Source organism: Tauraco erythrolophus, chromosome 1 (assembly GCF_009769465.1).
Source record: "Tauraco erythrolophus isolate bTauEry1 chromosome 1, bTauEry1.pri, whole genome shotgun sequence".
NCBI lineage: Eukaryota > Metazoa > Chordata > Aves > Musophagiformes > Musophagidae > Tauraco > Tauraco erythrolophus.
In genome coordinates this window covers 88,457,309-88,483,929 of record NC_141465.1, presented here as the reverse complement: position 1 = coordinate 88,483,929, position 26,621 = coordinate 88,457,309, and the positions used below count along the sequence as shown (strand labels likewise).

Genomic DNA, 26,621 nt, shown 5'->3' with positions numbered 1-26,621 from the left:
TAAAACTGCTCATGTATTTCTAATTTGAAAACACATACAAATTTGGGTTCTCATTTAGCAGCTGATTTTACATTAGTGACAGTTCCAAAGTTTAATTTCTTTCAAAACAGAATCTCCTCCACCCACATCCTGAAAAACCAGTTTCGAGAGCTCTTTCTGCTACAAACAGATGAATGATTTCTGTCATACATTCATGTGTTCTCTAGTCCTACCTTGCCTGTTCTAACCTTGCCTGCTTTCTCTTGCAGGCACATAAACATGTTATTCTTATTCTCTGTGAGGGTTGTTACCAATTCTGTGGCCTAAACTGTATGGCAAAATACTCATTTAAACATAATGTATTATTGCCATAAGTTTACAAATATATTATATGACTATTGCTCTGATACTCTTGAAAAAGAAATTCATTCTAGTAACATGTTTTTGTTGTTCTTTAATATCTGTAAAATAAATGTAGTTATTTTTACACGTAGTTCTCAGTAAAAGGACAAAAAGATGAACTAGTTGCCAAATGAAGAGAACCATATTTATAATTTTGAAGAACATAAATGATACTCAAATATCTATTTGTTAAGCCCTGACCGCACACTTGGTACTGTGCTGAGTTAGCAACACCATTCTTCTTTCTATTTCATGTCCTGACCTCCAATCTTGAGCTACGATAGTGGATACTGGTGACAATTTTGTAGGGAAGAAAGTGCAGCACCAGTTACACATACAGATCTGCACCTGACGGAGTGGACTTTTAAAGCTATTTAGGAGATCATAGGTTTGGAAATGTGAAGGACGGCACAGCTTTGGGTGACTCCAGCTGTGATGGTGGTTTGAAAAGGAGCCTTTATCTGTGATCAAGAAGTGAAGTCATGTCTAGAAATACAAATTCTTATTTAAGTTCAAGTATAGGTAGCCAGGTCTGACAGCACAGTCACAGCCCTTCTGATATTTGAGAGGGAGAAATTATGGATGTAGAGAACATAAAAATTGGTGTTGACTTCCATATCAGCAAGATTTCACCTCACACACATACGGATGTCTATCGAGAAGAACAACTATAATGATGTGTCTTCCCAGTGCCTTATTTCTAAGGCCTGGAGATCTTTATTCTGTCTCAAGTCAGAATCACTTTAATCAGTTGCTTGCTCACACATCTAGGTCTTACTATATTCAAGAGCAATGACGGAGGAAATAACAAAGTCAGCTTGACCTGACTTGAAAGATCTTAACTGAAGGAAATACTGTAGTGTGCTTTGAAACTGTGATTAAGTGGAATCAAATGTTTTTTGTTTAAAATATCATGTTTATATCACATAAATGAGAGATAAGCCATGTAGTATAGAATTAACATTAACAGTTCCAATGGAAAAAGAAAAAAAAGAAATGAAGTAAAACTGAAGTAAGCCTTCATCTTATTCGCTCACCAATAGTTATTCTATTAAAAATTTCTCCTGGGCTGCAGTGAAAGCAAGCAAACCACAAAGGATGTGGAAAATCAGTTTTATTATTAGATTTATTATTTATTATTTATTATTATTTATTATTAGATTTCTATTGGAATAATTCTAAAATTCTAAAATTTTGAACTTTGATTACTCACAAGACGCTGAATGTTCAGTTTACATCAGAGCAGAAAAGTCCTTCAAGAGGAAGAACTTTTGGTGGAAAGTTTCAGATTTAGGATAAGGAAAGAACAAAATATCTGTTTGTTTTCTTTTTCAAATGGCAGATATTAGACATTTTTGAAAAGCTGGAACGTTAGGGATGCGTAGCAACAGCAGTCAGCAAGCTGTGACTGTGTAGAGCCATGTATAAGAAACTTGTTTGTTCTGGATGGCATTTTATGTGGACACGCCAAGCTCAGTGGCTTCTCTACAATCCAGGCTGCTTTAGCAACGCAGCACAAGAAGTCGGAAGACAGGAAAATTCTTAAATTTTTTGTTTTAAACTAGTTGCTAATCTACAATTTTTTGTATCACCCATTTCATTAATAATAGTAGGAACTTTGATATTTTAGGCATTCACATTTGGCAATGCTTTATATGAAAAACTTCAGTGTAAAAACAAATGTTTCGACTTTTCAGAGAAGAAGGTGTACCTCCCTCGACACTTCCTCAACATCTACTATGTTGAATTACTCATTACGTAGTGAGACAATATGCACTACCTCTAAGCTGTGGAAAGAAATATTGTTTATTAAAAGCAAAATACATATAATCTGAATATTTATAAATAAGGTCTTAGTCACTGTCGTTGCTACAAGCTAAAGAACAAAGACTTTTTTTGATTGTAAGTAGTTCAGTCTGACGTGAAAAACATGATTCTTACAGGAAATGTTTGTATTATTTTTAGGTATTTTTTTAAATACAGCAATACATATATGTGAAATCTAATTAGATGGAAAGCTACAGCCAAGAATAGAAGGAAGGAAGGCAAGAGAACTCTGTGTTGGAAGAATGGGTGTGTTCAGACCAGCTGAAAAATAGAAGGTCTAGCTTTGAGAATTTAAGCCAGGCCTGAGGTCTTCTGTCGATCAGTCACTGCAGGATGTGGAAAGAAGATGTAGAAGTGTGAACATGACTATTTGTGATAAAAATAGAATTGGATATCTGTGCTGCTTTCTGAATAACTTGATACCAGCTTGGAGGGGCATTTGACTTTCCCTGAAGTCATGTCTGAAGTTTTTTCTGAATTTCTTTGGGACTGTATTCAGATTTCAAAAAAAATGGGTGAGGGTCTGAATCCAGGATTGGCATGTCTTAAAACTTTTTGGGAACTGCTTATTGGACTGGCTGGGGCAGTTTTAATTTTCTTTTAAAGTTTCCTGACGCTGTTTTTAAATTCAAATTACACTGGAGCTGCATTCCTGTTTGTTTTTGTTTTGCATTCCAGCTGAGTTGTTCTGCTTCAGTGGTTGACATCTTATTAAGAATGCCTGAACATAATTTGCTACTATGCTATAGAAGTCTATAACTTCTCTTTCTCACAATTTCATTTACAAAGTTAAAAACTGGTTTTTTTTCCTCTTTTTTTAACTGAAAATAAACAGTTCACTGACCTGTGGGAACAATGTGATGGTTCCAAATCTTTATGAGCTGAAGTTTTTAAGCTAATGTGATCTTCCCAGTCTCCAATCCATTCCCCTTTCCACATACACAGATACACACATGCACACGCTTAGTTCACAATAGCGAAGGCTGAGAAAAAAAAGCTTTGATAAGTTGCATTCTGCCTCTTTATGCAAGATTCTTCTCATTTCCAAGATCTTGAAATTTAAATCTTAATGCGATTATTCTTGTCTATGCTAGAGATTAAAACATGAGTTTTTTTAAAAAAATTGCATTTAAAATGTTAATGGAGTAATCTTCGATACATAACTTAAAAGTTCTGAAGCAAGAAGTGAACCTTGAGGACAAAATGGCAGTATTCTCTAAGACTAAAATGCCTAGGTTTAAAATTCCAGAATACCTGGCACATTTTCAGTGCTGACTGTAAAAGGGAGTGTGCCTATTTCTTGTATTCATTTATGCATACTACTTTCAGGTTTGGAGACTAGGTAGTAGTTTATTCTGGCTGCCGTACATATGTGCAAGAGAAATATTGTTTTACCCTAAAAACATTTAAAAAAGAATATAGAACAAGAGACAAAACACTTTCAATTAAATGAGGGAGGATGAAAGAAACACGCTTGCTCTGGGCTGATTTTAGTTCTTTGCTGGAATTTCTTTTGTCATGCATGGATACAAATGAGAGTTGCAAGCCTGCTTTCCAGTTGCTTTTCAGGGTCTCAGTATCATAGAATCATAGAATGATTTGGGTTGGAAGGGACCTTAAATACTACCTCGTTTCAATCCCCCTGCCATGGGCAGGGACACCTCCCACTAGATCAGGTTGCTCAAAGCCTCATCCAACCTGGCCTTGAACACCTCCAGGGATGGAGCATCCACAGCCTCTCTGGACAACCTCTTCCACTGCCTCACCCCCCTCAGAGTGAAGAATTTCTTCCTTAGATCTAGTCAAAATCTCCCCTCTTTCAGTTTAAAGCTATTGCCCCTTGTCGTGTCACTACATGCCCTTGTAAAAAGTCCCTCTCCAGCTTTCCTGTAGGCCCCCTTTAAGTACTGGAAGGTTGCAATAACGTGACCCCGGAGCCTTCTCTCCTCCAGGCTGAACAGCCCCAACTCTCTCAGCCTGTCTTCATAGCAGAGGTGTTCCAGCCCTTGGATCATATTCGCAGCCCTCTTCTGGACCCGCTCCAGCAGCTCCATGTTCTTCTTGTGTTGGGGACTCCAGAGCTGAACGCAGTACTCCAAGTGGGATCTCATTACTGCATTTATAGTTATTCTGTAGATTTTAAAGACAAGCCTCAAAATGTATGGATTTTTTACTTTGAAGTTAATTTATATTTCAGAACAAATGTCTGAGACTTTCTTGTTTATTTTAAACAAAGGTATACAATACTTTCTTGCCAGTTCTGTAAAGAATTTCAGTTCCCATCATGGAAAGGAAGACTATAGTATATCATGAAGTCTACATAGCTGTCTTTTGCTATTTTTAATGAGAAATATTTAAATTGCAAAATATATATTTTTAACAAGATATTCTAAGCCACAGAATGACCATATTTGGTTTAATTTCCACAAAAGAAGGCTCTGTTTTCAAGGTTTTATGATTCACTTCTCTTAGGAAACGGCTTTAAAAGTCTTTATTAGAAAATAAATCCAAGTTCCTTCTGTACAAAACTACTGCTTTTTCTCCAGCTGAAGAAGTGCCAGCACTCATTGCTTGTGAAATCCACTGAAATGTCAAGCTTCCCATTATTCAGGGACTGACCAAAATAAAGACCAGTATCAGATGTCCAGCTGTTGCTAAGCTGAAAGCATAAATAAATCAGTCCTCCCTATCAGCTTGTGACAGTTCAGGAAAATCTACAGCAAGATTGGTTATTATCTAAAACTGATTGCTTGATAACCTACCTGAACAGTTTCTAGGCAAATCAATGCTTATCTGCTTAAAACCTTTTATCAGTAATTTTGAAAGCTATTTTATAACCTATTGTAAAATAAATAAGGCTCACCATAGCCCTGTGCATATTTTTATTGGGTGGGAACCAGATTCAGCAGTCACATGTTTTCTACACACACCATGCCAACACATGCTTGATACCAACAACTAAGCCTAAAAAAAAAGGCGTATGGATCAGAGCCTTGCAATCAACATGCTAGAATTTTAAACTCCTGTAAACATTTGGAATTTCAAACTGGGTAAGATACATGCGGATTTTTGGACTTCAATATTATTTTTGTATTTATATCTGTACTTTATGAAAATAACTGTATCTGCTTATGTCCAGATTTTGGTTTCCTGCTTTCTTTTCTGGGTAATCATAAGCTCTTGTAGCAATAGTCTGGCAGTAAAAACACAGAAAACAAAAACCTGCTCTAAGTGCAATTCATTGTGGCATCAACTAGTTTTATATGCTTCATTGTCAGCATTACTTTTAGCATTTTTGCTAAGTTTTTGCCAAAATTAAACATCTTCAGCTTCCGTCACTAAAGAAACAGCCACAGGCTTTGGTCTCTTAGTCCGCTCTATCTTAGGTGAGTGAGAATACACTCTACATCTGCAAAAAAGAGGACAAGTATGTCACTCAGATAACTGGGAATGTTTTTCGTTTTTAACAACTGCTTCTGTTATAAAAACTGTTTTCTGGTGCTTTTATAAATTTCAGCAGCCTGACCAGAAGAGCTGGTTGGGAGCTTTCCAATTTAACATTGCTTTCTTGGAAAATGTTGCTTTTCAAAAAGGAATCCGTTTGCTTAAGAGGGTCAGTTTTGTACACACTCTGTAGTCAATGTCAGGATTGCTTTTTCTTTTTTTTTACTTAAGAGGGAATTTTGTGTCATTATGTGTCATTATGTGTCACTTGATGCTTTCTCTAGAAAAGCTGATACGGAAAATCCAGTTTCAAAGCATAACATGAAATCTTTTGAGTAGCTCAACATCCAAATAATTATTATTTTTTAAAAACTCAGAAGTCTTGGAGGCTCATTTTTTAACTTTATTTGAGATAAGGGAAGAAGTCAGTGACTGGTAAACTGCTGCAGGGCAGAATCCCTTCTATCCCAGACCCTCACGTAAGCTGCAGAGCAGAAGAACCACCCCTGTCCCAGACCCCACGTTGGCTGCAGGGCACTGGAGCTGCGAGACCCGTCGGCGGGACTGGGTGAGCCCACATGGGCTCTAGGCACCGCTCAGAGCCACAGGCTTATCTCCTCTTCCCATTAAGTTAATTGCCTTACCCCATTCTTCATTACTCTCTTTTCCTCCGAAGGCTCTCACCACCCTGCACGTTCTTAGGGAAGGAGCTCCCAAGAAGGAAAAGGAGGGAGAAGCGGTGTGACAGGGCAGGAATACACACAGTCATCACCGGAGAGGGAAAACCCACCACCGCGCCTGAGGTTCAGTTCAAAGGGGGCTGCAGCCAGCGCTAAGTCATTCCACCCTATTGGACTAAACCTGAGCGAGGAGGTGACCAGAGTGGTAAATGAACTTAAACCATCTTCGGGTCTGATTGTTAATCTCACCGCCAACTCTCTTTTTTTTTTTTCATGTTTTCTTTTAGATTCCCACAGAAGGACACCCCACTGAACGAAATGTCGGCTTTCGGCACACGAAAACAGTCGCCCAGTCGAAGCGGTAACACCGAGTCTCCCTCATTTTCTGCTCTCGGGTGCACCGCAGCAGATGCGCGGCGGGAGCACGGTGGTGCCGGGCAGCGCGGTGCAGTGTGGGGGTCAGCCGGGTGGTGCGGCGCAGGATGGCAGCTTCCCCTACCGGGGCCGGCGGCTGCTGCGGGAAGCCCACGGGAGCACGGTGGCGGGGAGGGCAGTGGGCAGACAGGGCATCCATCCCCTCAGCGTTGTTGCTTTGGCTCGCTCAGGGAAAAGGAGGAGAAATTGCAGAAAATTAGAACTGGGGGAGGGAGGGAAAAGCTCTTTGATCGCTGACAGCTGCGATGGTTTGTTCCTCTGGAAGGACAAAACGTGATGAGGGCTGGAGTTGGCTTTCTATGCAGAGGAGTGACCGAAGCCAAACTGGAAACACAATGAAATTTTCCGTTTCCCTTGAACTTGCAAAATACTTCTAAAGACTTAAGGGTTCTTAGGCACATGAGGAGCTGGTTCGGGTGGGACAGGCGAGGCCTAAGCACACCGAAACGGGTGCAGCCATGGTGGGGGTCAGCTTGTCTCTTCCATGTTGAGAACATGAAGTTTTTATTGCCAAAATAAGAAAGGGACATGGCCTACTTGCCTGTGCTCATGTGACATGAACTGCTGTATCAGAGCTATGTTTAATTGTTTAATTGAAACCTGGGAGACAATTCATTAGACTAGAAATGAATACTCTTCAGCAAAGGCAAGGCCTCACACATCAGCAAATTGCTCTTGATGTTTCTTGAAAAGAAAACAACATATATTCCTTGACTATCTTTACAGGATATTTTTATTTTTTTTTACTTTTTTACACTGAGCAGTTAAGAAAACCATGATTCCTGTGAAATCCAAGTGATTTTTGAGTAGGTGATTAAGAGTTTTCCTAAAATTCTATTGGAAAAAAGCCAATATTGTATATGCAAGGTTAATTTTAATAGTTGGATAGCTACTGAGTATTTCTTGAATATAAAGAAATACATATATTATGTTTGTGACATTGAAGAGTTTTTCTTCAAGATTCAGAGGAGGTTACGGCTGACAGTAGAGCACAGATTAAAATGTATTGCAGATAGTTGAAAGCATCTTTGGCTAAAATGATTAGTATGAAAGGAATGCTGGAATCATTTCCACTCCTTTAGTTGCCATCAGCTATCCTTGCTGTAGAGAAGTTTTATCTCTGGAATGTACATACTTGAACTCACATTCTTCCTACTTTCAAAAATTAACTTTTTTTTTTTTTCAATGCAAATGATTGTGCCAAATTAAAAATAAGAAAATATTTATGATAATGGGAATGTACAGGTTTTGCTATTGGATCTTCATTCAAATACTTGATTACTGAATTTGCAAATTCTTTTTCTATGTATATATGTTCATCCAAGTCCCTTTTACATCCCAGTCATTTGCTAGCATTATCAGTGTATTCAAAACAGTAAATATTTAGAGCAAATGCACTTTATATAGTCTTGTTTGCTAATTACAACTATCTCCATTGACGGTGACTATGAGACAATGCTATTGTTTAAACTGATGGAGGTCCTTCCTCTTTTCAGTTTGCAAAATATCTATTTTAATAGATATTTTAATGAACCACTGGAGCTATGCAGACGAGCCTGGGATGTCTTCATTTTTTGAAATGTTTAAGGTCAAGTTTTCATAAATATTTTTAAGATAAAAACTAGCTCAATTGGCAGTGAACAGGCTGATGGAGAAAGCATGAAGTGAGGATAGATGACTTTTTGTTCTTAATCTATGATGATTGTCAGCACATTCTTAGAAATCTCATCTTTGATGTGCCTGTTCATTTCTTAATGATTTCAAAGGGCTGCTTTTATGCTGCTCAAAAAAAGACAGCCAAACTTTGACATCAGGGCCAAGAGACAGCAACACACATCCATGCTATCACAGCCATGCTTCTTAAATGTCACCTCTCTAGCAGCTCAGTCTTGGAGAGAGCTAGTCCAACATGGAGTCAGAGAATGTTTGGAACTAGGCAAATATGAATGATGAGTCCAGTCCTTTAATTCCTTCAAGGGCCTTCTTTTATTTAATGGTATGAACATACCTACAGTGAATTGCAAGAGATAAGAGCAGACAGTTTGGGTTACAGTCAGATATATGTTTTTAGACTGAATTTTATCTTTGTACTGTAGTGTTTTTCTTTCATGGGAAAAAGGTATTTTAAAAGTCAGTCTTGGCCATTGTCACTTAAATATTTTGGTGCTTTATTATGATTTGATCTTCCATTCACTGTAGCTATTTGTCATTTTTCGTGTTATCACTACAGCTGAAGTTCTTGGATTAAAAGCAAGAGCTACATTTTCTTATAAATCACAGCAGAATGCCAAAACAGAGCTCTGGCAAATGACATGATGCTAACTGCATGTATCTTCTGTGAAGTATGGTCTTTGCATACACAATATTTAAGGTCAAATGTCCTCACTGAACACCAGATAATGTTGTCTCCTGAAATCTGGTGGTGTTGAACTCCTTTTGTGTGGGTGCTCAGAGAGTGAGGAATTCATGGAGAAAATAATGAAGGTTTCTAACTCAGTATTCTTCATCAGTCAGTTCGTTTATTAATTGGTTACTATCGACAAAGGTTTTACATATTTAATTTTCCACCTTCTCTTGTCTGGGAAAGTTTGAGGCAAGTATCGTAATTAAAATAGGGAGCTCTACTTGGCTCAACTTCTAGTCTTCCATTTTAAAGCGGAAAGTTCAAATGGCACAACAATATTCTCCTTCACCTCAAACAGGTTGATGATAGGTGTGAAGAAAAAGAATCGAGAACACTGGACAATAGTCATTAAATATTTTTGCTTGCTTCTAAGTCAAACCCCTCCTAAAGGGAAACCAAATGAGATAAACATCAGCTTTCTAATACAGCGAGGCATATATTTTCTCACAAATCAATAGAACATCACATTGTTAGTTCTTCCATATACTAAATATCAGCATTGTTGGGCAAATATATTTTAAGTTGTTTTTTAAAATAAGGTTTCCATATTCGTACAAGGTGTGAGTGGGCATGTCTGTCCCTCCCAATAACCTTTGAAACCATACACCAATTTAGTCAAATCTGACCTAAAGATACAGGCCTTAAAGGTATTGCTTTCATTAAAAGTTCAGTAAAACTAGGTAGCTGGTTAGAAAAGAGACTTTATTCATACAGTCTGTGAGGAAAAATCTTCAGACAAAGTCTGACTCTTTGGAGAAACCTGAAAATCCACACATGTTGGACTGGATGTAGGTGGAGGACCATATGATCATCTCAAGATTAGCTTTCGTTTGAAATTTACATCCTGCCACACATCTACAAATACAAAAAAACACAGACAACACCCCAGGAAATAGGATTCATTAGTTTGGCTTTACTGGAATTCCTATTTTATGTATATCTCATGATTCCTTTATCACATCTGTGATTACATTAAAAATATTCCAAGTTGTTTCATATTAAGGATGAAACTGAATTTAGCTTGGTGAACTGGGCTTCTGCAGTCCCATCAGGTTGAAGGGATCAAGCCACAAACTTTTCAAGGAAATGATCTGTGCACGAGCAACAGCTGAAGAATCGATCTGTGCTAAACTTTTCGTATTTCAGCCTTTCTAATAGTGTTTTAAGCTCACAAAGTTATCCTGTATGTTCATTCTCAAGACATGTTTCTCTGCCTTTGCAGATAATAAGAGCCCCTCTGTTGCAATCAAAAGTAGACAACAGGCTACTCATGATATTAATAAACGACGGACTCTTTTGCAAGATAACAGCTGGATAAAGAAGAGGCCTGAAGAGGAAAGGTAAGAAAGCTATGAAATACATTTCTTCTGTATTTAGTTCAGTATCCTATGTACATTTTCTTGGAGTGTCTACTTTTTCATGAATGGTATCAACCAGAGTTACATAAATTTCAACAAATAACTATTATTTGCTTATCTTGATGAGGTATTGATTGCCTTTTGGAAGTATTAGTCGGCTGGACTTTCACTTTCATTGGGGCTTTTGACTGCTGAGCATTTAATGAGATGTCTCTGGCTTCTGCTCAACCAGAAAAATCCTACACTTCATATATTTAGATTGCAAGTCTACAATCTGACTTTTTCTTTTCACAAGCATGAAGACGATAAATCTTGACAAGTTCTTTTAAGGAGCTTAAGTCAGAATCAGTTAACATTTACTGTATTGCAAACTGTGACTTGTATTGTAGTAGAAATCCCATCTTGAGACCAGGCCCTCGTTATTTGGTCCATGAACAGCATGTAGGAAGAGATAGTTATTGCTCCAAAATGTCTGGAGTCATCTAATGCAGAGATCTGTCACTGGTGTGGTTACAGTGGTAGTGGACAGCTGTGAAATGTGATCAAGGACAGAAATATTTTGCCAAGAAACAATTTTCTATTTTTAATATTCAGATTTTAACTAACCATTGTCTTTCTTTTGCTTGAAGTGCTGATGAAAACTATGGAAGGGCTGTGCTCAACCAATACAAATCCCAAGATAGCCTGCACAGGTACAGTGGGGTATCTGAACACCTTTCTGATGATATTTCAGAAAAAAAAAAAAAGTAAACTGTATTCTGATTGTACCAAGAGCTTTCTTTGTTCAATTTTAGTCTATACGTATTTCCACTGTAAATCTGACTTTGATTTCAATAATTATTAAGTTGATGATTGCAATAGATGCAGAGTTGGATGGTTTGAAATCCTGTATGATACCTTATTTCAAGACTTATATATTGCTTTATTGGTGATGAGTTGTTTAATAGAAACAGTGACCAAAGTCACATTTCTAACGTTTTTTATAGCAGTAACACAAACGAAAAGGAAGATCAGAAAGCTGTACTTGGACGATACAGGTCTGACACTACCTTGGACAGGTAGGGCTTTTTTCTGAATGCATTGTATTTTGTGATTCTCATACCTGTGAGAGGTCTTAAAAATGAAAGCATGAATGAAATCAGTGGTGGTTTTTTTTTTTTTTAAATTTTGTTATTTACTAAGCATCTGAGTAGAAGACTTTGAATGATTTTTGCATGAATTGTCAATGAGACAAATGGAAATGTGATTTGATAAAAGTTTCTTTTGACATCTTACTCTTCTTTTTCGGTATCAATTTCTGTGTATTCTTGTCCTCATAAATTTAAGTATCTCTGCACAGATGATATCCACTCCTCCCCATTTTCCTGCTTTTTAAATAATAAATCAAAGTCCTATCTCCAGTAGTTAAGCACAATGTGGCTAAACCCCTAGTTCTTTGCAAATCCTTGCTGCCACTTCATACCACAGTCAGTACAAATAGAAGAATCACATGCTTATCATACAAGTGCTTAATTTGAATGTCCTTTTCAGGGTTGACCTCTGTTGAGTTAAGACATGACTATGCCTGTGTTTGCAGATTCTTTCTGCGTCGCACCTTGAAAATTCAGCCCCCGTTAACGTCTGGTATCCACAATGTTCTAAGGCTATGAGTACCAGCACTTAAATGCACACTGTGGAAAAAGTGCACTTGTTTGGGTCTTAGCACTGTGTAATTTTGTTTGATGATCCCTACTTCTGCTGTAAGAAAAACAAAAAAGTTATGTAAAATGTACCTTCTCCATAGACGTCTAGAATAGAATAGGCTACAGAGCTGGGTGATATCCCCTCTCCATCAATTGTTTTACTGGTGAATCCTGCTGTATTTGTTCACACCTCAGGAGGAAGACATTCTATAGCTTCCATTTACCTATTGCTCTTCTCTGTATCTTTTCTATTTCCATATCAGCCTTTTTGATCTAGGGGTCTAAATCTCCATGCAAATATTTAAGATGGGAGCACACCTTGTGTGTGTGTGTATATATATATAGGAGTACAACAACAGCTTCTGGTTCATTTGCTATTCCTTTCCTTGTACTTTATAAAATCGAATTTGCTCTTTTGAGTGCTGCTAAGAATCGAGCTTTCATTTTCATAACATTATCTATACAACTCTAAGACCTCTTTCTTGAGTGATAATAGCTAGATCAGAGATTAATTTTTTTTCTTGGCAGGCCTTACTTTGCATCTAAGAAAAGTGAATGTCATCTGCCATTTTAGAAACCTAAAATGTTAGCAGATCACTTCTGAAAGCCTTGCCAATCAGCATTTGTTTTGACTATCATGACTTAGTGTCATTGGCAAGCAGCATCATCTCATTCTCCTTCTTTTCCAAATAATTCATGAACGTATGGAAAAGTACAGGTCTTGTACAAATCCCTTCCTCCACTCTGAAAAATGGTCATTTATTCCAAACCTTTGCTTCCTACTTTTTAACCAGTTATTTATGCATGAATGGACCTTCTCTATTACCATATAGAAGATGAGTTTATGGAAGAGTTTTTAAAGACAATTTCTACAAAGCTCTTTGGAAATTCCAGTAGAATATTTCACACTCATTGACTTCAAAACAATTTCTAGGGCTTGATTTTCATACTCGTAAGCCCTAACTACTTATTTAGAAGTGATAGGACAATTCCAGTTTCTGCAGCATTGCGGAACAGTGTTATCCTTTTGTGTGGACACATCGCTATCTATCTATGACTTTCTGCTTTATGCCGAGATAATAAGAATTATTTTAGATTGCAAGCTGTCATGGGTTAGGCTGCTCCGGCAACCAAACCCTACACAGTCACTCACTCACCCTCTCCCAGCCCCAGAGATGAGGGAGAGAATTAAAGGAGAAATGGGAAACCCGTGGGTTGAGATAAGAACAATTTAATACAGATGATTTAATACACAGTGTAGATGCTCACCACCCCCTCGTATGCGAAGCCCGTCTCGTCCCGAAGCTGCAATTCTGGACAAACACAAGGCCCCGAAATAGAGAAGGGGAGAGAGAGAGAGAGTACTCCGAGAGTGGGAGTACTGGGAGAGAGAGAGAAAAAAAAAAAAGGCAATAGAGCAAAAGCACAGAAGTGCTAAAGAGTAAAAGTGGCAAGAGAGCAAAAGCAGCGAAAGAGCAAAAGCGGCAAAAGAGCCAAAGCGCAAAAAGCCCTTCTTTCCAGCTGCCCCTCACCTTTATACTGGGCATGATGCTGCATGATATGGAATACTAATTGGCCAGTTTGGCCCTCAATCTGTTCCACCACAAATCACAAGGGGAATCGTGGCCCCCTTGTCCCGGCTATGCTCCCCTCTTATCCCGCCGTGCCTCTGCACTCCAGCCAGAACATGGCGCACTGAGAAGTCCTTGGAGTCTCACTTCCAACCACAAACATCAGCTTGCTATCAACATTCTTCTCAGAGCAAGCCTCTGAGTAAAACCAAAACACGGAGCTCTTCTAGCTGCTAAAAAGAAGAGCTAACACTGTCCCAGCTGAAACCAGGACACAAGCTGACTGATTCCGTGTTCTCATATACACAAATATCCAACATAAAGGGTTCTTAATATGCAACAGATGACAGAGAATACAAAGAAAGGATTATTAGGATTATTATTAGGATTATTAGGTGTGAATATACATTTCTGATAACTAATGCAGAATATGTCCATAAATGGAGTCATGATGGTTCCATTTTGAAATGATTGCAGTGAAGAAACTGCAGTCAAGTTGTGTATTTTTCCTCATTCATCACTGGTCTTCTCAAAACTGTGGAATATAGCCATTTCAAGATTAATTTGTGCACACCCATTGCCAGCAGGCACTTCTGTAAGGGTGGACCACGTGTTCTGCATCTCCTCAAACTTGCAACCTAAGGCATAAAAGGGTGTGGATGTATTTTCTATTAGCACCTTTTTGTAGCCTGTAGTCAAATTAGTCCTGCATCCTGTGGAGGATGTTCTCCACCAGGTACAATTCCCTTATTTTCTTATAAATGATTTCTGGCAAGCAAAACCATAGTACAGAATTCTCTGAGCTTAGAATGGACCAATTCGCAGAACTGCTATATTATTTAACCGCCTGTGTAAAAAAGGAACATTCTTTTTTTTTTTTCTGTTCAAAACTAAAATGCAGAGTTGAAAAATGGAGCATGTTTTTGGATTATAGAATAAAATCTCAAGGACTGCTCCTAGTATGACAGTTTTTGAGAAGAATGACCTTGGTATTGGAGACGTCTCTGAGCTGTTTATAGAGTTATTGTAAGTCATGACATCTGTATGGAAAATAATTTTTGTCTAGCTAAGATGCTGTAAAATGGTAGTCTTGAATCCTGCAGAAGATCTGTAGGACTTAGCAGTTTTCAAGCCAGAGATCGGAACATCTTTCCACATTTCTACTTTGTATCTCTTCTGACCATGACTCTAATATTCCAAAAGACAAGTATTTAAAGAATCTGGATCTATCTGGATGAATGTCTCATCAATAGCTGGTTTTCAAAACAGCAAAATAGTCACTGAAGTTCCAATTGGAATTTTAAGAGTATAAGAGTAATTTTGAGTTCCTCATTGCATGTGTAAATGTGACAGTGAAAACATATCTAAAAGCCATTTTAAGTACAGCTTTTTGCTTCCTAGATACTGCCATATCCGTGTTCAAAGAAGGAGTTTGATATGAATTTTGCCTAACCCAGTATCTACAAAATTTGAACATCAGTTTCAGTATTAAGGACCCGAGAGTGGTGTTGGAGATGACTACATGCAATTGCACCATTGGCTTCAAGCATAAGAAAATACTAAACAGAGTTAAGCTGTTAACAGAAACCCATACCCTGATGGCAGTAGGTGCACACATACGTGTACCAGCATGTAGATCTACACGTTGTAACTCAAACAACAATTGGATTGTGCAGATGATCACAAATACCTTTCTAGATGGGAGGAAAAAATTTATTTATCCATTTATTTCTCTCTTATTATTAACAACTAAATAAATATTTGACAAAAGATGGAGAGACGTTAAAAATCAGACAATGACAATGAAAATTACATTGCTATTTTACCCAGTATTAAGTGCCACTAAGTCCAGAATAGCTTGCAGGCAGAATAAATCCTGATTGCATTTATAGCAATCGGATCTGAAGAGAAGGGACTGAAGCAAACAAGACACTTTCATTGTTGCTTTATTAATCATGTAATCCTTTGGAATGGTATGAATTATTAGAAAAGGAACTGAGAGCAAACCAGAAACCACTGTTCAGTTGTGGTGTGAACCTGTTTTGCACATCTCGAACATTGCATGTAGTGTTTCACTCATGTGAAGAAACTACAATAGAACCAGAAAAATATAAAGAGGAAGGTGAGAAACGATGGTCAAAGGGATGGAATAGCTTTCATATGTGGAACGTCTGAAGAGACAAAATTGCCTCAGCTTGGAAAAGTGTGTTATAAGGAAAGTGAGTAAGGAAAGAATATTTTCTGTTTGCTACACTGTAAGAATGAAGAGATACTGTATGAAATGTTTAGTTAATGATTTAAAGAAAAAAAAGAGGGAAAAATAAAGAAAGAAAGGAAGGAAGGAAGAAAGAAAGGAAGAAAGAAAGGAAGGAAGGAAAGAAGAAAGAAAAAGAAAGAAAGGAAAAAAGAAAGGAAGAAAGGAAGAAAGAAAAGAAGAAAGAAAGAACACTTATTTTCCCCTTATCACATATATTCCTTGTAGGAATCACTGCCACAAGATATTGTGGAGGCTAGAAATTTAAATTAGGTCAGAAAAACATTAGATGGGTACATGGATAATTGATCCAAAAGTGTCTGTTGGAGACAGCATTCTGGGTGCCAACAGAGGGTATTTTTCAACCACTGCTTATCAGAAGCTGAAAAGTTACACAGGAGGAGTTAACATTAAACTTACCTTTCTTCTTTCACTTTTTTCAGAGCTTCTGGAGTAGGATGCCAGATGAACCTTTTAAGTCTTTAAAATGAGCAAATACAAAACTACTTAAAGTATTGTGCTAAAATTTTGAAAATACATAATGAAATGCGAAAGAAATGCTGGTTCATTGGATAGCTGTGAATTAGAAGAAATGTTTGGATGTTTGCATCCACAGTAATGCTCGCGAGTTTAGTGAGACCTCTAGTGATCTTCCGAGTAACTGTAACTGCTGGTCACAGTCACAGGCTGCCCGTGATACGAGACAGTTATTTGCACAATTAATTTAAAATTTGAAAAAGGCACAGAGCAGATTGTGTCCCAGAGCTTCCTTGAAGGCTTTTCATTAAATACAACAGTGTTCTGTCATACTTGGCTGAAGGCAGGTTACAAAATGTTTTGTACATATTAGATTTTAGTTCTAGGATCAATTATTTTGTACCTATAGCTTCAGTTTCTAGATGGGAATAGATAACTAAAATTAAGTAATTTCTGTATGTAAGTAAGTTGTAGCTCAAAATATGTTTCAGCTGTTTTAGCCAAATATTTCAGATAACCTCTCAACTTAGTATTTGTAATCTATTTCAATGTACACCACTTTATCTTTGAACTTTTTGGAGTTCCCTGGTTCTTATTAAAGGGTATTCCATATATGGGAAGAAAGTTGAAATAAAATAAGTACTTAAGCTGTTTCAGGCACGATAGCTGCATGGTGCTTTCTGTGAAAATTTGGAAGAGTTTTAGGCAATAACTGTGGAATCCATACAGGGCTTGAAAAATCACATGGTTGTTTCTTAGCGTAAATTTCATGGCTTAATAAAACCAATTCAACCACAAATAATCTAACTTCTTTGACAGATGCTATTCCTTTAGGTCACTACTATGCTTTATCAGGGATTATACACCAGATTATTTTCAAATCACAGTGATCTCTAAAAGCTGTAAAGAAAACGAGACTCTTGCATCTCTCAAGGGATGGTGAGGGAGAGAAAAAGGAAATGGTTTGCATACTGCTTGACTGAAAAACCTTGCTTTCTTTCTAATATTCTAATCTAATTCAAAGGAGTTGTAGTAAATTAACTGTTAACGAGGATGAAGTTTGATACAGTATATCAATTCATGTTTGAAAGTAAACTTTTAAATGTTTTTTTTTCCGTGAGCTACTTAGTATATTCAGATATTAATGCACTAAATTTATAATAATTCAGCTTCTGTTCTATACTTATTTTGATACTGGGGAATTTCTGATCTGTACACAGGGCAAAGTAATACTCTATCTTTTAATTTCATGCAAGTGTGTTTTTTAAAAAAAGATCTAGAGTGTGAGTTAGAAATAATTTCTGTGTTTCTTACAGAATTCCAGCCAGAAGTGATACTGATAAAATAAATAAGTCTCCAACTCTGAATAATAAGCAAAGCAATAGGTATGAGTTTTGGAAACTTTATCCTCTAAGTATTATGCATTATAATTTATCATGTATCGTGTATCATTTATCATGTATTATCACCTAATAATGTTATCTAAGTGTTATTATAACGTATAACTTTTGGTTACAGGTACATACCAAGAATATATTATATAGAGAAATAATTTGCGTGGTATATGGCCTAATAGTAGGCTTCATTTCACCACCTGACATCTGGAATGCAGACATTTATATCTGGATATATTCTTTAGAATAAGAGAAATTTTCCTTAGAAATGCCTATTTCTCCACATAGATTGAAAGAAAGACCAGTTCAGATTACACGGTTACTCAGCATAGCAATTATTTAAGAAACACAATGCTTTAAATAAGAAAAAGAAAGAATAAGAGTGTTCTGAAAACAGTTTAGTGTATGTTCTAGACTTCTACATTTCTCTGCATGAATTCTGCCAAATATGATACATATGTCTGAGGAAAATCTACATGAAAAAATTCTGATTAAGTTTTTCAGTGGAAATTGCCAATGGAAAACTTGAGTACCAAAACATAAAAAATACTTTTTTTTTGATAGACAGGTTAACTGATTTTTCCAATGGAAAGCAAACAGAAAATACATGATTTATTTGAAAGCTTTTCTTTTGTCAGAAGGTCAGTCTTTTGTTTAAAACAGGTTGAAACCAATTTCCAATTTAAATCAACTTAGGACAGTATCTTTGACATGCTATAAAAAATTTATTATTCAGAGATGGACCCTTCATATATGTAATATGACTACACAACACTGAATATTTAATTTCTAAAGAACTTACAGCTCTTACCTACTTGAAATTTTTACTTAAAAAATGAAAGTCAAAACAGCTCAGCCACCGTACTTATTAATGTAAAGGGACAAGTATATCACTTTGTGCCTTCATCGATGTCAGTAATGCTCTATCAGTAATAAATTACACTGAATGGAGTTGCTAGAGAAGACTGAGCACAGCAATTAAATGTCATCTTGCAAAGTGTTGAAATATGATTCTGATGAGCAAATGAGTATCCTGGCATTTAAAGTTCAAGTGAGGTCATTCTTTTAAATTATGATTTTGTACCATTATGTTGTACGTCATGGTGATGATGACACATGAAACATCATATAAATTGGATTTTACATTATTTTGTCCAGAGATGATTTTTTAATAGACTTACCATGAATTTTGAAGTGGGACTTAAGTGAGACTTAAACGGTATATACTTTTTCCTGCCAGAGAGCAATAAAATGATTTGTAAAGCTCTGTTCTTTGGTTATTCTCGTTACATTAAGAATTGCAGAGGACAAGAAAATAACTTGTTCATGAACTATTTGAGAAAAACAACTAGCTTGGGATTTATATAGTTAGGAGTATGAGGAATACTGGCTCCTTTTACAGGCATATCAAAAAACAGAGCAGCATTGACATAATTGAATAAGTAACCAGGCACGGTTGAATTACACTTTAAGCAACCTGGTCTAGTGGAAGGTGTCCCTGCCCATGGCAGGGATGTTGGAACTAGATGATCTTTATGTCCCTTCCAACCTAAACCATTCTATGATTCTGTGGTTCTATGAAACATAAAATTTAAAGTATGAAAAATAAATATATTAATATTTTAGTGGTTGCAGACTGAAGTGTAGGTACAGAAGTCAAGATTTTAAGAAGTCAGTAATTACTTTGGATATCAAGTAAAACCACATCTGTTCTCTAAGCATCAGAATACCTTAAGGTACCCCAAATCTTGTACCTTTTGAGGTATTTCCAAAATTTCAGCTGCCATATACAAACATAGTCATACCACTTACCATACACAGTTGTATCAACCTGATAGCAGAAATATGATTTCTTATTATTGGTTTTTTTTGTTTGAAATGATACGTATTGAAGAATAATGGATTAATTAAGTATATTTCCTTAACAGACAATCTTGGACTCCTAATGCGTCATCCACAAAGACTGCTGAGACTTCTCCAATCAAGAAAAAAAGGTATTCGTTACCACCATTGCTTGATTGCCAGAGGGTATATAGCAGTTTATTAAACTTCATTAATGTATCATAATTACATACAAAAAATTACCAATTCTCTCCTTTAGCATGCTCTAACTCCTCAGCAAGCTTCAAGAATTCATCTTTTACATGCTATGACTTTTTCCATGGGAGTACTTTGTTGCAAGGTTGTCTCCATAGAGCCAGTTTTGCGATCGCAGTGGACACAGCACAGTAGATGCCAATTCTTCACCGCAGCCCTTAACTCAGCTAGCGTGTGCCTTTTCACTGTCTAAATTTCACAGAATCATAGAATCATAGAATTTAAAGCATTGTAGCTCACTGTGATTGTGACCAGCTGAAATCTGCGATGCCAAACCTTACCCTGTGCTGTTGCCGTACATAAGAACCACACTAAGATTTTCTGCAAGAAAAATTTTTATTTCAGATAGTAGTATCTGGGCAAGAGAAAAAACAGGGTGTAGAACAAAGAAAGAACTACGCTTTTAATCTAAAATGTACTGCTGTGAGAGCCATATTTTAATGTGTACTTCCCAGACACAAATTCTGCCTGTTTGTAATTTTTTTTCTGTATTTCAAGAGTAAAAATTGTGATCAGTAGAATTATGAAATTAGAAATTAAAATTCATCATTTTCATATTAAGACCCCTACTTGTTCAGGGAAAGTTTATGGTGGTTTCAGCCCAGTAGCTCTCTTAAGGTTTTTTGAAGACGTGAAAGGCCATCACGGAATTGCACTGGTTATGGTGCAGTTGCTTCTTCCTTACAAACAATTGCTGGATTGACAGATTGGAGGGGAAAAAAAAGAAAAAAAAAAAAAAGAAGAATTGAAAGTGCTTGTAGTGTTTCTGTGACCTCGAATATCAGTCTGAATGTGCTTCTTGGGTTGATACTTGACACCCTTTCCTTTGTGCATTCTATCTAGTTGTCCTCGCCATGAATGATCCATTTATTTGTACCATTCACATTGCAGAAAAGACCACCCAGAGGCAGAGAATACATTTTTGGCAACAATAATTAAAATTACCACATTATTTCCAATTAGATTCACTTGTCTGAAAAAAAAATGTTTTAAAATGTATCTCTATGCAGTATTTCAAAATACTAATAGTTTAAGAAAAGTTCCAGGTATTTCTGCATCACTTCTGATATTCTAACATTCATAGTACGCTGTTCAGCCACATAGCATTAAATTAATACTCAAAAATTTATTTGTTAACACTGACAGGCAATCTTGGATGCCTCCCTCAGTTTCAAGTAGTAAGACCACGACAGAAACAGCTGAAACCAAATGGTAAGTACTGATGATCGCTAATTGTTTCCTAATTCTTGGCTAGAGCTGATTTTGAGAGTGATCCAACAGGGCAATTCTTTGAGGGACTGAGTTCGACAAGTAAGATGACATGGGAAGAGAAAGCAGCCCATGCCCAAAAACCCATTCAGGCTCCTAGCACCTTGATGCCCAGCATTGACTGAGGTCTGGCTACGTGAAGTGCCAGCATCTTGAGGTTACATAAGTGCTCCCAAAATTTTTCTACAATGCTTCTATGCTTTCTTCATAGTTTTACTTCGGACTGCTCCAGTTAGCTCTCCACTGGACAAATCTGCTGTAGAGCTCCTAACCATGAGGGCAGGAATCTATTCGTGCCATATGGTCTGACAGCCAGGGGCTAACCATGGGCCCTTTTGGTTAACCGTGTAGACAAAACCTCAAGATCTGCTTAGTCAGCTCTCAGTAAGGTATCCAAGAAACTGTTAGAAGAAAAGCTCAGGCTAAAGTTACTTGCAGATGAATGTTTAACGTTTATTTCTTAAGTTTATTTTGCTTTCTGGCAGATCAGAAAGAGAACAGAGAATATTTCCTGTGCTCTCATCTAAAAGCAGAATATGGATGGTTTAAAACATTAATAAACGAACTTTCATTATATTCTTCACTTAGGTCTCCTATTAGCTGCAGCATGGCCTTGTGCTTCCCTAGTTTTAATCTGGGAAACTTCCAACATGAGTCTCATGCGTATCAATGATTATAATGTCTTCATTTCTGTTCATTTAATCTGTTCTATTCATTTCTGTTTCATTTAATTCCCATCATTGATACGCATGAGACTCATGTTGGAAGAAATGAAACAGAAATGAAGAGATACATTGTCGTATTAGGTATAATTCCTTGGTAGACCATTGACTAGGGAGTTTATGGAATCTCTGTCATTGGAAGACTCTAAGACAAATCTTTAAAACCAAGTTTAGCAATTATTTTTAATCTTATTCTGTATTTGCTACTGTCCATCTGTTTGGCAAAGATTCAAAGTCACTCACCATCCAGCAGAAAGAGAGCTCCTAGATGCTAAAGTTTATTTTCTTTTAAGTCAGTGCTTCCTAGGTATTTTTAATATGTCGACTGTGATGAATTTATCTGGCTTCATTTCAATATCTCATTATGATCACGGTAATTTTGAAAGCATAGGATAAGATGCATCTTCTAAAAGGCATCTGCTCAGCTTCCAACAAAATCCTGGGATTTCTATGTCCTTCTCAACACTAATTATTCAGTTACTCCTCTAGTCTCATAGTCTGGAAAAGACAGAAATACAGGCATATTCTTTATGAAGCTTTCATGACCCTTCCTGGATCATCCAACAACGATGTCACCAAGGACAGTTGGTTAAACAGTGATGGGCATTAAATGATTAATTTATCTTTTAAAAGTGCTTTGAAGATGTGAAAGCTATTTCAAATTTTGAATATTACTATAACTAATAATAGTCACCAAAGGCAAACCCTTTACACACTTGTGAATTTCAGGAAATAAAGCGCTATGCATAGATGCTAATAACCACAGTTTTAAAAGGTCACTATCAGTCTAAAACATGAGTCGAGAAAAGAGCTACGTGTTTTCTTCAAACATGAGAATGGCCAATCGTTCTGCTATCCTCAGGAAAGAAGTTCAACAATCATCGGTTTGTGAGTTTTTTGGTCAGGTTTTATTATTTACTTACTTTTTCTGATTCTGAGACCTGATTCTAGCCTTCTATAGACAATCATGACATGCAAACTTCTAGAGAGCTTTGCCTCAGTTCCAAGCTGATTAAGCACACTTTACAGAACACTGAAAAAAAATTGCAATTGAAGCTAAGAATGTAAGCAGCTCACTGTAAAAGAGTTTTTTGGTTGTGAATTGTATGCTGAAAACAAAACACTATTGATCAGAGTGATTGACTGGAGAATGTTAATTGAAGAATGATTGCCTTGGTAACAGACAAAGGATATGATTAGAATATAGTATTATGCTACTTAGGTTGAACATGTTATGTTCTACATTAAGAAACAAAGAAAACTACACTCTTAGAAGCAAGGAAAAGTAAAATTAATTGCTGATGATTGATCTAAAATCCTGCAAAATGCTTCAATATTAGCATTTCACTATTTGGTTTCTGAAATGTTTACCCTTTTCTTTCCCTAGGACTGCTTCAGAAAATTCAGAGGCTCCAACAACGTATGTCTTGTTTACTTTGCTTCTTAGTAGATTCAGAAATACAATACACTCCTGTGCATAAACCCTGATTATTATTTTACATTTACTTATAATAGAAAGACTGTATAATTTATCTGGGAGGGTTCCTCCATAGTCAATGTCACAGAAGAGCATGAAGAAGGCTTCCTTCCTTGTTGAAATGTAATTATTTTCACATAGCATATAACATTTAATTGGATGCTTATTCAAATTGAAAAACCAACTGTAACTGCATAAAAAAATCAAAAACTGCTTCACAATTTTAGTTCCACATTTTTATATGTTGGTAATGCAAATACTCCTTTACATTAAACTAATGCTCTGAAGAGAGCATAATAAGAGAACGTGAGCAAAGTGAAGAATAAGAAAGCAGTAAATCAAAAAGCTACGCACATGCAAAGGCCTGTAACAGAAGGCATTAACATAAGATGAACTGACGTAAAGTACTTTAAATTTATTTGAGTGTCTGCAAAAGCTGCTCTAATTTTAGAAAATAAATTTCTTAAATTAATTCATTAATTAAATGTGCATTTCATGTGGCCTAAATTAGGAAAAGATTACTTAATCAACCTGTGATTTCATGGCTTATAATTAAGACAGCTACAAAATTTGTCATGGTATAGTTGCCATCCTAATAGAAAGATTCTCTAAAGAGGCATGTTACTCTCATATCCAACTGTATCACTCACCTTCTTCCTTTCTTATCATTTGTTATTATTTTAGTATTCCCATAATGACCAATCTGTTCACACAAATAAGTAAAAATAGGAAAGTGTGATTGTTTACTTATTTAGCTGTTAACCCATTTAAATGACATAATGTGTTTCCAAATATCTTCTAGCGCAGTAAGTATGTCTTCACCATTCATATTGTAGGGCTACCCTTTCATCAGAACAGGTGACCTCGCAGAAATTAAAGACTGCTGTGGATGATCAAGCTACGGCAAGGTAACATAAGCAGATATAATCAAAACAGTGTTTTGATAAACATTGATCAATGCGATATTAAGTACTCAATTTGTTTGATTTCCATATTTGATAGCTCATTTAGACGTGGTTGGTGTGTGATAAATGCAGCATTTATCTAGTCCTAACGGTTGGCCTAGAAGTACCAATTTACAAAAGTTCCATCTCATTGACTTGCTAAGTTATTTCAGATGTTTCATTTTTAATTCTTTCAGTCTGTCTAGCCTGCATCTTAAAAAGCAGCATATAGATAGTTGCTGCAAATGATTGGAAATAGATGAATTGAACTAGTATGGAATATATAGTATATTTTCTTCCGTCTTCAGTAAATTGTGGGAGAGGTAATACCTACACACTACTTTGTATATATAAAAAAAACCCAACTTGTGCATTGTAGTGTTAACATTTTAAATAGTAAAGACCGAACATAGACTGTTTAGTGGGACAAAATTAGTATATTTAAACAGATGGACTTGTTCTTGTGGTATGAGTTAGATGGCATATGTAATAATGTATCTTGGAAAGAGTACAGAATACCATTAAAACTACTGGTGGAAAAGACATAGTAATTTGTTGGGTTTTTTTAACTTAAAATTCCAGCAAATTCTAAGGTTCTCTACTGATGGAGACGTTACATTTTTCAAAACAATCGATCAACAATAACCATGCAACAAACTTGACTTTGTGACCTTGACCAGAATAAAATGCCTGAATATGCAATTAAAAAGTGAGTGAATTAGAAACAGATTTCTAGATATGCACTGAGAATTACAGCAGCTCATTTTGCAGTTTTTACCCGGAAATATGAAATCATGCTAAGACTAATGTTAGTTTAAAAGAGCTGATTTTATTTAATTTGATTCCTAACGTATGTTTTTTTGAGGTCTGAATCATAGAATCATAAATGGTTTGGGTTGGAAGGGACCTTATTGATCATCTAGTTCCAACCCCCCTGCTATGGTCAGGGACACCTTCCACTACATCAGGTTGCTCAAAGCCTCATCCAACCCGGCCTTGAACAATTCCAGAGACGAGGCATCCACAACTCCTCCAGGCAACCTGTTTCAGTGTTTCAACAACCTTATTGTAAAAAATTTCTTCCTTATGTCTAATCTAAATCTACTGAAGCCACAGTCTATGTTATTTTGAATCATGCCCCCTTCCTCCAAAGCCCCCAGTATGTAAAAACAGTACAGAATAATTTAAGAAAAATATCCAAAATATATCTCACAATGTAATCCCTAGGAAATCCCTGCTGACAAATGTGGGAGATGTTAGAGAATTAAATACGCCACTGCATTAACTAGGGAAGTCACAGGCATTCTTCACTCCTAAAGGCTTGTTAAGGTCTTTCTTACTTAATCCCCACCCTCAATCAATTCACATTCATCATTCCCCAGTGGCTCTCATTACCATATCAAGCTTTGTATTCCCATCCCTCCATTGGTGGAGAGCTGGAGGAATATTTTACTGGTCTACAAGTTTCTATGGTAACATTGCACTGCTACAGCTATTTGTGTCAGTATATAAACTATAATCTGTAGCCTGTAATCTTAGTGGGCAAAATTCAGCCCTCTGTGCTACTGCTATAATTCCTTTACATTTGGCTGGTGCTTCAGATGTCATCCATCTGCTGCTGATGTGTCAGCTTCACAAAACTACAGATTTTTGTTAAATTTACGCTAACCAAATATGCATTAAGCAGCTGTCAGCAGAAGTGCCTTTTTTCTATTAAAGACATCATATAAATACTACACTTTAGGCAAAAATGATTGTGCCATGCAGAGAAAGTAAACAGCTATATGAAAAGTATTTCTAGTAATACCGACGTTATTAGAATAATATTTTTCTCTTACATCCTTTAATTTCCTATATTTTTATTTAGAATGGAAAGATTTTTCAGGTCATGCTTTTTAAAGTCATACTTAATTGACTATTTGTCTTTTACTCAGGATTCTGATAGGGATGTTAAAGGAATAACGAATTCATTTCAGTATAAATTAAGTGGAAAATGGCAATTGGTTTTCTATCAAACTGATCAGAGATACAAGGAAAATCTTTTGGAACGGATTTACCTGTTGAAAAAGTTGTCAGATGCTTTCTCTTTTGGCTAAAGGCATAAGCTTCACTGTGTACTGTTCCATGCAAGGCCTAAGCCTGATTCTGTTAATATAAAAAGCAATTTTTGCATTGTTTTCAGGCACAATAGTCAGATGTAGCATC

General features: G+C 36.4%; 1 protein-coding gene across 1 annotated transcript in view; it reads left to right on the top strand.

The window, feature by feature from the left end:
- Nucleotides 1-6,650: 6,650 nt before the first annotated feature.
- Nucleotides 6,651-26,621, top strand: part of SCEL (sciellin) — a 46,348-nt gene continuing 26,377 nt past the window's right edge. Inside the window, exons 1-9 of the mRNA XM_086616048.1 lie at nt 6,651-6,693; nt 10,394-10,511; nt 11,159-11,221; nt 11,516-11,587; nt 17,830-17,898; nt 19,836-19,901; nt 21,151-21,216; nt 23,383-23,415; nt 24,309-24,380. Of these exons, the coding sequence (XP_086472174.1) occupies nt 6,651-6,693; nt 10,394-10,511; nt 11,159-11,221; nt 11,516-11,587; nt 17,830-17,898; nt 19,836-19,901; nt 21,151-21,216; nt 23,383-23,415; nt 24,309-24,380 (602 nt within the window). The remainder of the gene's footprint in view (nt 6,694-10,393; nt 10,512-11,158; nt 11,222-11,515; nt 11,588-17,829; nt 17,899-19,835; nt 19,902-21,150; nt 21,217-23,382; nt 23,416-24,308; nt 24,381-26,621) is intronic.